The 15,204-nt window shown below is 46.0% G+C and overlaps 2 protein-coding genes across 2 annotated transcripts in view; both read left to right on the plus strand.

The window, feature by feature from the left end:
• Window positions 1-5,014, plus strand: part of BTK (Bruton tyrosine kinase) — a 23,501-nt gene extending 18,487 nt beyond the window's left edge. Inside the window, exons 13-17 of the mRNA XM_087727107.1 lie at window positions 100-316; window positions 1,771-1,835; window positions 1,983-2,101; window positions 3,328-3,485; window positions 4,412-5,014. Of these exons, the coding sequence (XP_087583233.1) occupies window positions 100-316; window positions 1,771-1,835; window positions 1,983-2,101; window positions 3,328-3,485; window positions 4,412-4,483 (631 nt within the window). The 3' untranslated portion in view covers window positions 4,484-5,014. The remainder of the gene's footprint in view (window positions 1-99; window positions 317-1,770; window positions 1,836-1,982; window positions 2,102-3,327; window positions 3,486-4,411) is intronic.
• Window positions 5,015-8,981: 3,967 nt separating this feature from the next.
• TIMM8A (translocase of inner mitochondrial membrane 8A) lies at window positions 8,982-13,712 on the plus strand. Its single transcript, XM_087727465.1, has 2 exons — window positions 8,982-9,229; window positions 12,721-13,712. The coding sequence occupies exons 1-2, from the start codon at window positions 9,098-9,100 to the stop codon at window positions 12,880-12,882; spliced, it is 294 nt and encodes a 97-aa protein (XP_087583591.1). The 5' UTR covers window positions 8,982-9,097; the 3' UTR covers window positions 12,883-13,712.
• The last annotated feature ends 1,492 nt before the right edge of the window (window positions 13,713-15,204 follow it).

The raw sequence follows: 15,204 nt of genomic DNA on the forward strand, positions 1-15,204 counted from the left end.
TTTTGATCTGCTCCTTATTTTCGCCGTTTGGTGGGAAAAACAGGGATGAAGGACACAGGTGAATTTCTAAATCAATGAGGTTCTTGCTTTCCTTTTCAGGAATCTCTCCCATGCAAACCTGGTGCAACTGTTTGGGGTTTGCACTAAGGAAAGACCAATCTTGATTATCACAGAATACATGTCCAAAGGTTGCCTCTTGTCCTACTTGCGGGATGCTCGGCGGTCCTTCCAGGCCACTGAGCTTTTAGATATGTGCAAGGATGTCTGTGAGGCCATGGAGTATCTGGAATCCAAACAATTTCTACACAGGGACCTGGTAGGTGACGTACTGCTTAATTCACCAAAGGAGAAAACTCAAGTCAATGTCTTTTGGGTTGTGCTGCCACCGGTGACCTTATCATGGATGAGGTGTGGATGACTTGTGGCCTTCCAGATGTTGCTGCAGGACACATTTCTGTGACCTTAGCCAACCTAGCCACTGGTACAAGATTCTGGAGATGTCTGATAATACTGGAAGACCACAGCTTCCTCCTCCAACGAGTGTGAAAATGCTATCAGGAACCCTCAATCTAATGATGGAGATATTAGAACTGGGGTGAAAGCACTATCAGATCCTCAAACTGGGATAATGATGGAGGTTGGAGGTTCTACAACTGGTGAAAGTGCCATCAGGATTGGTCAAACTGGGATGTTGATGGAGGTTCTAGAACAGGGGTGAAAGGGTTATCGGGATTGCTCAAACCCAGATAATGATGGAAGTTCTAGAATGGAAGCTGAAAGTGCCATTGGGATTGTTCAAACTCATAATAATGGAGGTTCTAGAACTGGGGTGAAAGTGCCATCAGGATTGCTCAAACTGGGATGATAATGGAGGTTCTAGAACAGGGATGAAAGTGTAATCAGGATTGGTCAAACTGGGATGATGATGATGGAGGTTCTAGAACAGGGATAAAAGTGTCATCAGGGTTTGTCAAACGGGTGATAATGGAGGTTCTAGAACATGGATGGAAGTGCCATCAGGATTGCTCAAACTCAGATAATGATGATGGAGGTTCTAGAACAGGGATGAAAGTGTCATCAGGATTTGTCAAACTGGGATGATGATGGAGGTTCTAGAACAGGGATGAAAGTATCATCAGGATTAGTCAAACTAGGATGATAATGGAGATTCTAGAACAGGGATGAAAGTGTCATCAGCATTGGTTAAACTGGGATGCTGATGGAGGTTCTAGAATGGGGGTGAAAGTCTTGTCAGAGGTCCAAAGTTCACACCATGCAGGGACCGTATGGTTTCTGGGAGTTTGTCCCTCCCTGGCACTGTATCGGGTGAGTTGTTGCCGGCATTACTGCCGGTTTGCTGTGCTCATGCTTTGCATACGTGCACAGTTGCCTATAAATTGTTCTGCGCATGCACAGAAGATTAAAAAAGGACTAAAAAACATGGTCGACCAGGGAACCAGTTCAGGGGTGCGGCCAGCCAGCTGTCCCTACCGGTTCAGTGACCCAGTCACAATTTTCACGACTAGTTCGCCCGAACCGCTAGCAACCCACCTCTGCACTGGATGAACTTCTTCCTTCTGTCCAAAGGAAATTTCTTTCTTTAAAATATTTACAGTCAATTCTCTATCCAGAGAATCTTGTAACAAGCTTGGGCATTCTGACTCAGAAGACGGTGATCTTAAATTTATGACTGTATAAACATGGATATGCTTTATTATGGCATCACACTATTTATATATGAATCTTCCTCTCTTGATCTCTCTGTCACAGGCCGCTCGCAACTGCTTGGTCAACGAACAAGGGGTGGTCAAAGTCTCTGATTTCGGCCTTTCCAGGTGAGCTTCGGTGCCAATGGCTCTGCAGGTTGGGATAGTTGCCAAGGTTGAGAAATGGTCCGTTTCTTTTCAATGGACTGGGAGCCATTTGAGTTATTGGCTTGAGGATTACAGCGTCAAGTAGCCCACCCAATCTTCTCCTTCCAGGTATGTCTTGGATGATGACTACATCAGCTCTGTGGGAGCCAAATTTCCAGTCCGGTGGTCTCCTCCAGAGGTTCTTCTCTACAACAAGTTCAGCAGCAAATCGGACGTCTGGTCTTTTGGTGAGCAGACTGTATGAATCAGAATCAGAATAGAGCTGAAAGGGACCCTGGAGGTTTCCTAGCAGGATATCCTATACCATTTCAGACAAGTGACTGTCCAGTCTCTTCTTAAAAACCTCCAGTGATGGAGCAACCACGATTTCTGGGTTCCACCACAAAACCGCGGTCGACTAAAGCGCGCTCGACGAAACCGCGTACCTGACGTCATCACAGCGTGACGAAAAAAGCACGCTGTGAGCGGTAAAGCTAAAATTAACACGTAAACCTAACCCCCTGAAACCTAACCCTAACCCTAACCCTAACCCTAACCCTAACCCTTAACCTAACCCTAAACCTAACCCTAAATCTAACCCTTAACCTAACGCTAAACCTAACGCTAACCCTTAACCTAACCCTAACCCTAACCCTAACGCTTAACCTAACCCTAAACCTAACCCTTAACCTAACCCTTACCCTAACCCTTACCTTAACGTGAATCGGCTTGCTTTAAAATCGCTTTTTAAAGCGCCCTTTTTTCTCTGCGGTCGTATTTGTCGCGCTGATGATGACGTCAGGTACGCGCTTTAATCGGGCGTGCTTTAGTGGACCGCGGTTTTGTCGTGCCACGGATTTCTGGAGGCAACTTCCGTTCCACTGGTTAATTGTCCTCACTGTTAGGAAGCTTCTCCTTAATTTCAGGTTGCTTCTCTCCTTGGTTCTCTCCTCTCCATTGTTTCTTGTCCTGCCTTCTGGTGCTTTGGAAAATCAATTGACCCCACTCTTCTTTGTGGCAGCCCCCCAAATATTGGAATACCGCTATCATGTCACCCCCCCCCCCTAGTCCTTCTTTTCTCTAGACTAGCCAAGCCCAAGTCCCCCAACCATTCTTCATAGGTTTCAATCTCCAGGACTTTAATCATCTTCGTTGCTCTTCTTTGTGCTTTCCCCCAAAATCTCAACCTCTTTTTGGTAACGTGGTGACCAAAACTGGATGCCATATTCCAGGTGTGGTCATTTTTTTCCCAGTGTAACTTTGAAGGGACACTAAATGAATGGTCGCAAGTCGAGTATTACCTGTATGGTGTTTGTCCTGTACACACAACTGCCGTTTGCAAAAGAGACCGCAGACTTTGTGGCCTAGAGGCCAGGAATCTTACATGCAGAATTGAGTGGCCTTTCAGAAGAGGTTAAAACTAGAGGTGGGTGGCTCTGGCTCTCACGTTCTGTGATGTTGTCGCCATGGACAGGTGTTCTGATGTGGGAGGTCCACGCTTTGGGGAAGATGCCCTACGAGAGGTTCAGCAACAGCGAGACCACCGACCACGTCATCAAAGGGCTGCGCCTCTACCGCCCCCAACTGGCCTCCGACAGGGTGTATGCCATCATGTACAGTTGCTGGCACGAGGTAAGTTTTTGTCTCATTCGTCCCAGAGGTGAGGAGGAAGTGTGAGGAATTATCTCTTTCCTGAAGATGGGGAAGCCATCTTCAACGCCATCTTGCAAATTAATGATCTCCGATGTTTTGAAAGGAAATCGGTGTCAGCTGTCACCTTTACTGTCCGTTGTTATTCAGTGACAGATGGCCATGAACTGTGAGGAGGGGAGATTAAGAGAATGTCAGGATTCTTAGTAATACATCCCATTCAATAAGAACTGTGAGGCGGGCAAATTCCTCACAGAACATTTTATTGGGACTCTCTGTATTTCAATCCCTGTATTTGATATCCCCTTCACAACTTCTCTCTTGTTTTAGACATTCCACGGAGAGGAATTTATCTTTTAAGTGCTTAAGAGAAAGATTCCTTGTCTCTTTTTGAAACCACCGTATTTTTCGGAGTATAAGATGCAGCAAGGTTTTGAAGAGGCAAATTAAAAAAAAAAGTTTTTGCACTCTGCAAACACCCCCAAAATGGCCTGTTTTTCACGAAAACAGTACCCTTTTTTTTTAAAAGGGCATGAATAGCCCTTAAAGGGGTAAAAACAAGCCTTTTTTCGCAAAAATGGGCCCATTTTTTGTCAAGAAAAGGGCATTAGGAAGCTTATAGAGTGCTCCTGGGGGCTGGGGGGAGGGAAATTGGGCAAAAAATGGGCTGTTTTTTGCTCATTTCTGCCTTTCCCAACCCCTAGGAGCATTCTAGAAGCCTCCTAAAGGCTATGCATGGCCATTTTGGTGAAGGGAGTGGGGTTTCGGGAGACCAAAAATGCTGTATTCAGTTTTAAACGCACCCAGATTTTCACCTCTTTTTTGAGGGAAAAAAGGTGTGTCTTATACTTTGAAAAATACGGTATTTTATATCAGCCATTTATCCTCTCTCTCTTTTTTTCTTCCAGAAAGCAGAAGAACGTCCAAGTTTCCAAGTCCTCCTTGGGCAAATTATGGATTTAGCGAATGAAGATGTCTGATCCCCCTCGGTCACCCAATGTACATTTCCCCCTCTAGAATTGTTGCCACGTTCTTCAGTTTGCTGAGGAATTGCTGAATGGACCTGGTGAAAAACACAATCAGCAAGAAGGCAAACCAAAATAGCTTGATTGATTGAGAACTGTCTCCGTCCCTTTTTACTCACTTTTGTGTTTTGTCTTCGAAGCCAGCCAAAACCAGGGCTGTATAGGTTGTTTTCCTATCCAGTAGGATAAGTTGCAGCTTGTCCCCACTGAAGTGCGATCATCTCAGGCCCAAATCAGCCCAAAACAAAACCCACATTAAATTGTCTGTCTTCATTTCTGATCCCTGACCCACCTTAATCTCTGACTTCCATTCAGAGGTAATGCTGGCAGCTACCCACCTCTGCTGCCTTCCCTTCATGATCATGGGTGTGAAACCAGGGGTGAAATTCATCAGGTTCTGATAGGTTCTGGAGAACCGGTAGTGGAAATTTTGAGTAGTTCAGAGAACCAGTAGCGGAAATTTTGAGTAGTTCAGAGAACCAGTAGCGGAAATTTTGAGTAGTTTGGAGAACCGGTAGCAGAAATTTTTAGTAGTTCAGAGAACCAGTAGCGGAAATTTTGAGTATAGTTCGGAGAACTGGTAGCAGAAATTTTGAGTAGTTTGGAGAACCGGTAGGGGAAATTTTGAGTAGTTTGGAGAACCGGTAGGGGAAATTTTGAGTAGTTTGGAGAACCGGTAGGGGAAATTTTGAGTAGTTCGGAGAACCGGTAGCAGAAATTTTGAGTAGTTCAGAGAACCGGTAGTAGAAATTTTGAGTAGTTCGGAGAACCGGTAGCGGAAATTTTGATTAGTTCGGAGAACCGGTAGCGGAAATTTTGAGTAGCAATAGCAATAGCAATAGCAGTGGACTTATATACCGCTTCATAGGCCTTTCAGGCCTCTCTAAGCGGTTTACAGAGAGTCAGCATATTGCCCCCAACAATCTGGGTCCTCATTTTACCCACCTCGGAAGGATGGAAGGCTGAGTCAACCCTGAGCCGGTGAGATTTGAACCGCTGACCTGCTGATCTAGCAGTAGCCTGCAGTGCTGCATTTTAACCACTGCGCCACCTTGGCTCTTAGTAGTTCGGAGAACCGGCAAATACCACCTCTGGCTGGCCTCAGAGTGGGGAGGGAATGGAGATTTTGCAATATTTTTCCCCTGCCATGCCCACTAAGTCACGCCCACAGAACCAGTAGTAAAAAAAATTGAATTTCACCACTGTGCGAAACCCTCCCAGTTTTTGCCCATCTGGAGATTAATTTTGGATTACGGGGAAAATCCTGCTTAGGGTTCGATAGAATGAAAACCCCTGTTGGAAGCAGAATGGACTATGATTAACAGGCAAATGGCAGAGGAAGAATATAAGAATGCCTAGGTCTTCCAAGATTGCTTGAAACGAGATCATGGGATTTAATAAACTTTGGAGAATGCAGATGTTCCGAAACGTCTCGTGCAGCGATGGATAAAAAGACAGAGAAGCGATAGGAAAAACGAATTGCATTTCATAAAAGAGAAAATAAACTCGTTTGCTTCATCACCTTTCTTGGATCCTTGTTGACTTGTTCACTGGGGCTTCGTTGACGATCTGCTTTTAATTTTTGTTTATTGGAGACGTGATCCGACTAATGTAATGGTCCCAAATATTCTCTTCCCCAACAAATTACCTTCAATGTCCTGAAAAATTCCTCTGCTCGCAGAAACTGAAGCCGGAAGTCTTAACTCTCCAGATAATATTTGGAAAAATCTTTTTCCTTTTTTAGAAAGCCCAAAATGGACAAAAGTGATACAGGAGAAAGGATAGAGACTTCACATCCAGCCAGTGATACCTGAAGTCTGTTTCGCTCAGAAGCGGTGAGAAAATAGAACAGAGAAGTAGTAAAACAGGAAGGAAAAAAAAAGAATTTGCCACAGGATATGTTGTAGACTGAACTGTTTTTGTTTTCCCCCCGCAAGAGATACTACGCAGATTTTGAAAACAAGCTCACAAAATTTAGGCTTCCAGTTATTATTGGTACTTATATGTCTCTCCCCCCCCCCCGCCACCTCTACTATCAATTTGCTCGCTCTCTCACCTGCATGGAAATCTTGTTCATTTACAGCTGGTGTGAACTATAAAACTGAACGATGCACGGAGGCACCGTATGTGTAGAGAATATGTATACAACATGCAAATTCAAGGCTGCGTTATTAAAATAGCCTTACAATACAGCCTATTTATTCCTGCAAAGGGAGGAGACTGTGGCTTAAATAACTCTGTAATGTTGCTCTTATCTCTCTATATCAAAGCAGCTGTATGTGTGTGTATGTTCCAGCATAACTCTAGAACGCCTCGAGCAATTTCCACCAAACTTAATACACAGATGAGTTACCCTCTGGAAATAAATACTGTGTGGGGTAAGACACCCCTAAAACCCCTTGGTGTGTGTGTTCTGTTAAGATACAGTCTGTTGTGCCTTAAAATAGCTTCTACGGTACTGCCGTAAAATGGCTTCTACTGTGCAGTACAGTGGAATTGCACTTCACAATACTCCACAAGGGGGCTCTCTTTGGTAAGGGTGAAAATCCAACATTAGAAATTACATTTGGTCCGGATATTTTCCCCATATAAATAAACACCTGGGCAACGCTGGGTTATCGGCTAATCATGATTAAATTGGCGGTTTATGTTCTTGTATGTCCATCCTCAAATAAAGGAGCTTAGGGTTATATTGTGCAGGGCTAAATTTGAAACAAAACGTTTTCAATAACTTCACAGGGCAACCTATTGGGAATGATTTCCGCACTGTAACTACTTCCCGCGTCCCAGATAGCCTTGTATTTACTGAACCACAGTTTGCTGGGTAAGCCATCATTAAAAGCATTGCTACCCCACATCAGATCGTAATGCATTTTGTTTGGTTCCGGTTTAATATAGGAAATCTTTGTATTCCAGAAAAGCAATGCTTTAGATGTTGATTAAATGAATTTGATTTGATATTAAAATGTCATTACAACACACATACAAGATTTGTTCATTGTTGGCAGGATCCAATTTGGGTCGGTCACGGGGACCAGAGGTTTTGTCTTCCGAGTTTTCGGATTCGTGCTGAAGCCCATTTTCAGGGATCTTTTCTCTAGCAGAGCAGAGGTTCCCTGAAGATTGGCTCCAGTAGGAGTTCGAAAGCTTGGAAGACAAAATCTCCGATCCCAGTGACCGACACAGATTAGATCCCGCAACATTATCCTGAGACATGTATATATTTGCGACCATTGTTTGAAGTGGTGTAGTGGCCTAGGGGTGGAGCTCTTGCCTCACAATTGGGAGGCTGTGAGTTCGATCCCAGGTAGAGGTATGTATTTCTTTCTATGGGCACACCGACTATATCAGCTGAACAAAACTCTGCATTGGTGACAGGAAGGGCATCTGGCCATTTATACACTCGGCTAGCTCCATTCAGTTGCCCAGGCTCCACCCCACAAGATATTATGGGGGTCTTTAAATAATGATGATTTGTGATCATTATTTGCTTGGCTTTGAAAGAAAGTTAAACCATTTTTAAAAAAAAACAATCCTTAGGAACCTCTTTATTGGGTTTGTCTGTCTGTCTGTCTGTCTGTCTGTCTGTCTGCCTGCCTGCCTGCCTGCCTGCCTGCCTGCCTGCCTGCCTGCCTACCTACCTACCTACCTACCTCTGTATCTCTATATCTATCTATATCTCTCTGTCTCTCTCTCCCTCCCTATTCTATCTACCTACCTACCTACCTTGTCTGTCTCAGACAGACAGACAGTCCATCCATCCATCCATCCATCCATCCATCCATCCACCCCCCACCCACCCCACCCCACCCCACCCCACCCCTACCCTACCTACCTACCTACCTACCTACCTACCTACCTACCTACCTACCTTGTCTGTCTGTCTGTCTGCCTGCCTGCCTGCCTGCCTGCCTGCCTACCTACCTACCTACCTACCTACCTACCTACCTACCTCTGTATCTCTATATCTATCTATATCTCTCTGTCTCTCTCTCCCTCCCTATTCTATCTACCTACCTACCTACCTACCTTGTCTGTCTCAGACAGACAGACAGACAGACAGACAGACAGTCCATCCATCCATCCATCCACCCCCCACCCACCCCACCCCACCCCACCCCACACCTACCTACCTACCTACCTACCTACCTACCTACCTACCTACCTACCTACCTTGTCTGTCTGCCTGCCTGCCTGCCTGCCTGCCTGCCTACCTATCTACCTTTGTTGGTAAGAAAATTACAATACAGTAGTGACACTGTAATTAGATTGGGTTGACGTCGAGCGAGTACCGCTCCAATACTGGAGAGGGCGCCCCAAAGTCTGACTTCCTCTTTAAAAAAAAAATGACTCCCTACCGGCCCTTCTTGCCGCTTCCCTCTCGAATGCTCCGCCGGAAAACGGAAGCGCGCGTGCGCCCTCGGATCGGAAAAAAAAGGAAGCAGCGGGGCGCCGGGCGCGCATGCGCGGAGGGGCCGGCCCCGGGAAGGCACGTGAAGGTCGCTCGTCCGCCCGCCCGCTCAATCCATTCAGCCGCCCGCGCTCTTCCCCTTCCAAGGCGGGCCCGGCATGGACCCGTCGTCCGTCGCGGGGGACTTGGGAGCGGCCGTCAACGACCCGCAGCTGCAGCACTTCATCGAGGTGGAGACGCAGAAGCAGCGGTTCCAGCAGCTCGTGCACCAGATGACGGAGCTGTGCTGGGTAGGGAGGGCCGACGGAACTCCCTGCCACTGGAATGGGGAGAGGGGAAAGGGGAGGGGGATAAGGAACCTTCCCCCAATAGTACAGGGGGGGTCTTCAGCTTACGACGGATTGAGCCCCATATTTAAGTCGTTGAGTGAGACATTGGTTAAGTGGGTTTTGCCCACTTTTTGTTGCCACGGTCGTTAAGTGAATCGTTGCAGAGGTTCAACGAGTGACGTGGTTACGAAGTGAATCTGATTTCCCCCCCCCCCCATTGGCTTTGCTTGTGAGGAGGTTGCAAAAAGAAGCTCCAAAAAGTGACTCTGGGACATTGCAACCGTCGTAGGTCCGAGTCAGCTGCCAAGTAGCTGAATTTGGATCAGGGCATTGTGCACCTGTGAAAAATGGGCATAAGCTCCCCATTTTCGGTGAGGTTGTAACTTCAGACCCTGAAGGAACTGTTGTACGCAGAGAACTACCTATATCCCAAAGGTGCTCTTTACCCCCAAGGAGGCAAGTGGAGTTTCTTGGTTTTTGAAGATTTTTCACTTCTCATCCCAGAAGCTTCATCAGCTCTGACTGGATGGTGGGGAATGGAAGAATTCATTCATCCAGTCAGAGCTGAAGAAGCTTCTGGGATGAGAAACGAAATGTCTTCAAAACCTAGTTGCCTCCTTGAAAAAAAAACAGCTTTGGGAGAAAAAAGACCTGGATGACTGAGAATCTCCGTAGACAGAACTACCTACAATTCCCTCTCCCTCCCAAAGGACAACTCTCTGCCACTTGATTTGTCCCCATTGGGATAAGGGAAGTAATGGGGTGCTGGAGCCACCGGTGTTTTCCTGGAGCAGCCTTCCCTACCCCTGAAGCTCTGCGGTATCCCCCAAAATAGGGGGTGCACTAGCTTTCAGCAGGCTGGAATAGAGCCTCCACTGCCAGGAGCAATCCCCTAGAAGTGGAGTTCTAGCTGCTGCTGGCAATAACAGGGTGCTTCTATGGCAGTGTTTCTCAACCTTGGCGACTTTAAGTCCTGTGGACCTCAACTCCCAGAATTCCCCAGCCAGCTATGCTGGCTGGGGAATTCTGGGACTTGAGGTCCACAGGACTTAAAGTCGCCAAGGTTGAGAAACTCTATTCTATGGGGAGAAGAGCTCTTAGCTTCGTGCAAAGCAGGCTTCTGGGTGGCATCTAAGAACCAGGAGGCTTCACGGAATGGCACTCTTCTGTTTTATATTGGGAGCTCCTGGTGTGCCAATATGTAGTGCTTTGCCATTGGGCCTTTAGGTGTGTTTCTTTCCACGCTTTTCTTTGGAAAGCTCAAAGCAGCTTAGAGGGAGGCTTTTCCCCCTAATTGGATTCACGCGACAGCCCTGTTAAAGACTGCTTAGGCTGCGCCAACCAGTGGTGGGTTTCAAAAATTGTTCGAACCTACTCTGTGGGTGTGGCCTCCTTTGTGGGAGTGGCTTGCCACCCATGTGACCGGATGGGAGTGGCTTGCCGCCCATGTGACCGGATATGAAGATGCCGATGACACTTGTCAGAACCACCTTAAATTACCTCACACACAGCACTCGCATGCATAAGAATATGATGTAAACTTGTTTTTTAAAAGGCATCTTTGGTTTGCGTTAAAACAACTTCAACACACGCAATGTTCTGATTGCACCACAAACGCAGTAGTCATCCTTACCTTTCACAGAGGCACTGAGTTCTATAAATATGAGCATGATAGTGTAGAATAATCATATCCAAGGACCAGTGGTGGGTTTCAAAAATTTTGGAACCTCTTCTGTAGGTGTGGCCTGCTTTCCGGGGTCCACTGGTGGAACCTCTTCTAACCGGTTCGGTAGATTTGACGAACCGGTTCTACCGAATAGGTGCGAACTGGTAGGAACCCACCTCTGGCGCCAACGATTCAGGGTTGTCCAGTGGGTTGCGTGATCCAGGGTTTTTTCCCTCAGATCCGTGTCTGCTGCCACATCACACTCTTATGAGCACCGAGCACCACGTCAGTGTCGCCGATCCGACGGTTGAAATCCCCCCTTGCTTCTCTCAGCAGAACGAGGGTTGCTTTCACCTAACAATGTCTCCTTGTCTGCCAGATTGATGGCTGGCTTCTGCGCTTGAGTTGGACAAGCGGCTCCTTTTAATACAAACCCAAGATTTGTGGCAAGTGGCTATCTATCTATCTATCTATCTATCTATCTATCTATCTATCTATCTATCATCTATCTATCTATCTATCATCTATCTCTATCATCTATCTATCTGTCTCATCTGTCTGCCTGCCTGCCTGCCTCTCTAGCTATCTAGCTATCTCTATCATCTATCTGTCTCATCTGCCTGCCTGCCTGCCTGCCTGCCTGTCTGTCTCATCTATCTATCTGTCTCATCTGTCTGCCTGCCTGCCTGCCTATCTAGCTATCTAGCTATCTCTATCATCTATCTGTCTCATCTGCCTGCCTGCCTATATATCTAGCTATCTAGCTATCATCTAGCTATCTCATCTGTCTATATCTATCTATCTATGTAATCAGCTTTCTGTCTTTATCATTATCCATCCATCCATCCGTCTATACAGAATACAGAATAACAGAGTTTGGAAGGGACCTTCTAGTCCAACCCCCTGCTTAGGCAGGAAACCCTACACCACTTCAGACAAATGGTTATCCAACATCTTAAAAACTTCCAGTGTTGGAGCATTCACAACTTCTTGAGGCAAGTTGCTTCACTGATTAATTGTTCTTGTCTGTCTGTCTGTCTGTCTGTCTGTCTGTCTGTCTGTCTGTCTATCTATCTATCTATCTATCTATCTATCTATCTATCTATCTATCTATCTATCTATCATCTCATCTATATCATCTGTCTGTCTGTTTGTCTCTGTCTGTCTGTCTGTCTGTATCTATTTATCTGTCTGTCTATCTGTCTGTCTCATCTGCCTGCCCGCCTGCCTATCTAGCTAGCTATCTAGCTATCATCTAGCTAGCTCATCTTATATCTATCTATCTAATCAGCTTTCTGTCTATATCAATATCCATCCATCTATACAGAATAGCAGAGTTTGGAAGGGACCTTGGAGGTCTTCTAGTCCAACCCCCTGCTTAGGCAGGAAACCCTACACCACTTCAGACAAATGGTTATCCAACATCTTCTTAAAAACTTGTGTTTTTAAACAGTGTTGGAGCATTCACAACTTCTGGAAGCAAATTGTTCCACTGATTAATTGTTCTAAACTGTCAATCTCTGTCTGTCTGTCTGTCTGCCTGCCTGCCTACCTACCTACCTACCTACCTACCTACCTACCTACCTACCTACCTACCTACCTGTGTTACAAATTGTACATGTTGAGTTTTACATGTGTGGGTGGAAACGAGTCTCGGTACATTTGGCAGCAATTTGGGTAGGCTGAGAAAAAGAAAATTTTTAAAAATGTATTTATGTATTTGCTAGTCACAGGAATGAGGGTTCCCCTCGCTGTTGAATGACTTCTCCTTTGTGACACGAAACAGGAGAAGTGCATGGATAAGCCCGGGCCCAAGCTGGACAGCCGAGCCGAGACCTGCTTTGTGAACTGTGTCGAGCGTTTCATTGACACCAGTCAGTTTATCCTGAACCGGTTGGAGCAGACGCAGAAATCCAAGTCGCCCTTCTCCGAGAGCCTCTCCGACTGAGCGGAAGCCTTCCGTGGTGCTGTTTTACTCGTTTTGAAAGAAGGAGGAGGGGGACGCCGATTTGAATGGAAGAGGAGGAGAAAGAACCGAAGGAAGGATTTTTAACCATGATAAGCTGGGAGGGAGCTTGGCCCCCACGTTTGCGATGGACTTCAGGGCTTCCTGGTCACCTGGTCTAATTCTGGTCTTAAAATTCCCCATTGGGTGAACATGAATAACCATGCAACATCACACACCTGCTATTTAACCCCGGACTTCTGCTGTCCTAGATTTTAATTTTTTTCTTTTCTTCCCCTGGATAATGGGAGCTTCATAACCAGAATGGTGGCTTGACTATCTTTACCCAGCAGTAAGGTAGGGAAAGCACACTCCTTGAAACTTGAAAAATGTTCTTTTTTGAGATAAGGGGACTGGGAGGCCTGAGATACTAACGCAGATCCGGGGGGGAAAGTAGGGGTGCAAACGTGCCTTTCAAACGGTACCGTGCATAAGCACGGCTCTTTCAAACAATCCAGATGTTGCTTGCTTGAACTTGCAGCTGAGCTAACCTTTGTAAAACAGAGGGGCTTACAGGAATGAATTTGCAAAGGGGCACCAGTAGAGACCCGTTGTCTTTCTTGAGGTGTTTTTTTTCCAAACCTACCTCAGCACAGTAGAAAGAAACACACACGTACACACACACACCCGCCAGGCCTGTGGCTGTTAAGAGGAGTTATCGCTCATGTGGTCCTGTATGTCTCTTGCCAAGTACCAAAATCAAATCTTGACTTTCTACATCAAATTCCTTGCCTCCCGATCAGTGGAATAAAGATCAATTGGATGCATTTTAAGCTGTTCCGACTCGGTGGTCGTTCCTTTTAGTTCGCCGTAGTTCTGATGTAGAGGGGGATGCTTTTAGTAGCAATTGCATGTTCCAGATTTCTTCTTCTTGTTGTGAAGTCGTGTCCGACCCATCGCAACCCCATGCACAACATTCCTCCAGGCCTTCCTGTCCTCTACCATCCTCTGGAGTCCATTTAAGCTCACGCCGACTGCTTCGGTGACTCCATCCAGCCATCTCATTCTCTGTTGTCTCTTCTTCTTTTGCCCTCAATCTTTCCCAGCATGAGGCTCTTCTCCAGGGAGTCCTTCCTTCTCATTAGGTGACCAAAGTATTTGAGTTTCCTCTTCAGGATCTGGCCTTCTAAAGAGCAGTCAGGGTTGATCTCCTCTGGGACTGACCGGTTTGATTGCCTTGCAGTCCAAGGGACTCGCAGGAATCTTCTCCAGCATCAGAATCCAAAGGCCTCCATTCTTTGGTGCTCAAAAGGTTAGTTCCAGACTAAAAAGTGTGGCACTTGAAGAGGGTTTAAATTCTGGACTCTGCATCAACCTGAGAACGAATCCTGGTGCTTTATAGAACTAGTGTGCTGCTAAGCGTTCTCATTTTGCATTCAAGTCAGATCTTGCAATTGACCTATTGCTGGTCAGTTCATAAAGCAGGCAGTCCATGAAGTGTCTAACCATGGGTTTTAATTGCGCCTTGTCCACTGACTGGGAACGTACGAATTCAATAAAGTTGCAGAGTTTGCTGGCCCTACTGCCTTTTTGGTTCCACCACAAAACCGCGCTCAACTAAACCGCGTCCGACTAAACCGCGTAGCTGACGTCAACAACAGGGCGACAACAGCGCGGAGACAGAAGCACGCTGTAAACCCTAAACCTAAAATTAACCCCTAAACATAAACCTAACCCTCCTAAACCTAACCCTAACCCTTAACCTAACCCTAAACCTAACCCTAACCCTTAACCTAACCCTAAACCTAACCCTAACCCTAACCCTTACCTTAAGTTGAGTCGGCTTGCTTTCAAAGCGCTATTTAAAGTGCCCTTCTTTCTCCGCGCTGGCTGTTGTTGCCCTGTTGATGACGTCAGCGACGCAGTTTAATCAGGCGCGGCTTAGTCGAGCGTGGTTTTGATGGGTCACGCTGCCTTTTTAACCAAAGATGATTTCATTGCCAGTAGTAAAGTCATTTGATGTGTGAGACAAAGAATTTTTTGGAGAGAGGAATGTAAATATGAGACGTTTAATTGGGTTTCTGCTATAAATTATTTCACTAGCTTAGCCATATCTAACTCTTCAGATTATAGAAGGATTGCTGCATTGGTCTGCCAATGACTGACAAAAATACAGGCTTTCTCTTGCAACTGAGTCTTGGTATCCTAAAACCTGACACATGCTAAATGTTTAATCTGTGGGGATATCTAAAATTTTATGAATTACCCCCTCCAGGCTTGTTAACTATTTTGTTGTTTTTCTCTTTCCCATGGTCTTATCAATGG

The sequence above is a fragment of the Thamnophis sirtalis genome, unplaced genomic scaffold (genome assembly GCF_051295495.1).
Source record: "Thamnophis sirtalis isolate CommonGarterSnake01/CBP01778 unplaced genomic scaffold, rThaSir2_p1.2 scaffold_13, whole genome shotgun sequence".
Taxonomy (NCBI): domain Eukaryota; kingdom Metazoa; phylum Chordata; class Lepidosauria; order Squamata; family Natricidae; genus Thamnophis; species Thamnophis sirtalis.

Bases quoted from the DNA above. Each gene is read 5' to 3' on its own strand.
- TIMM8A (XM_087727465.1), top strand. From the start codon at position 9,098: ATGGACCCGTCGTCCGTCGCGGGGGACTTGGGAGCGGCCGTCAACGAC. The intron at 9,230-12,720 runs GTAGGGAGGGCC...GACACGAAACAG, and splicing joins AGATGACGGAGCTGTGCTGG to GAGAAGTGCATGGATAAGCC.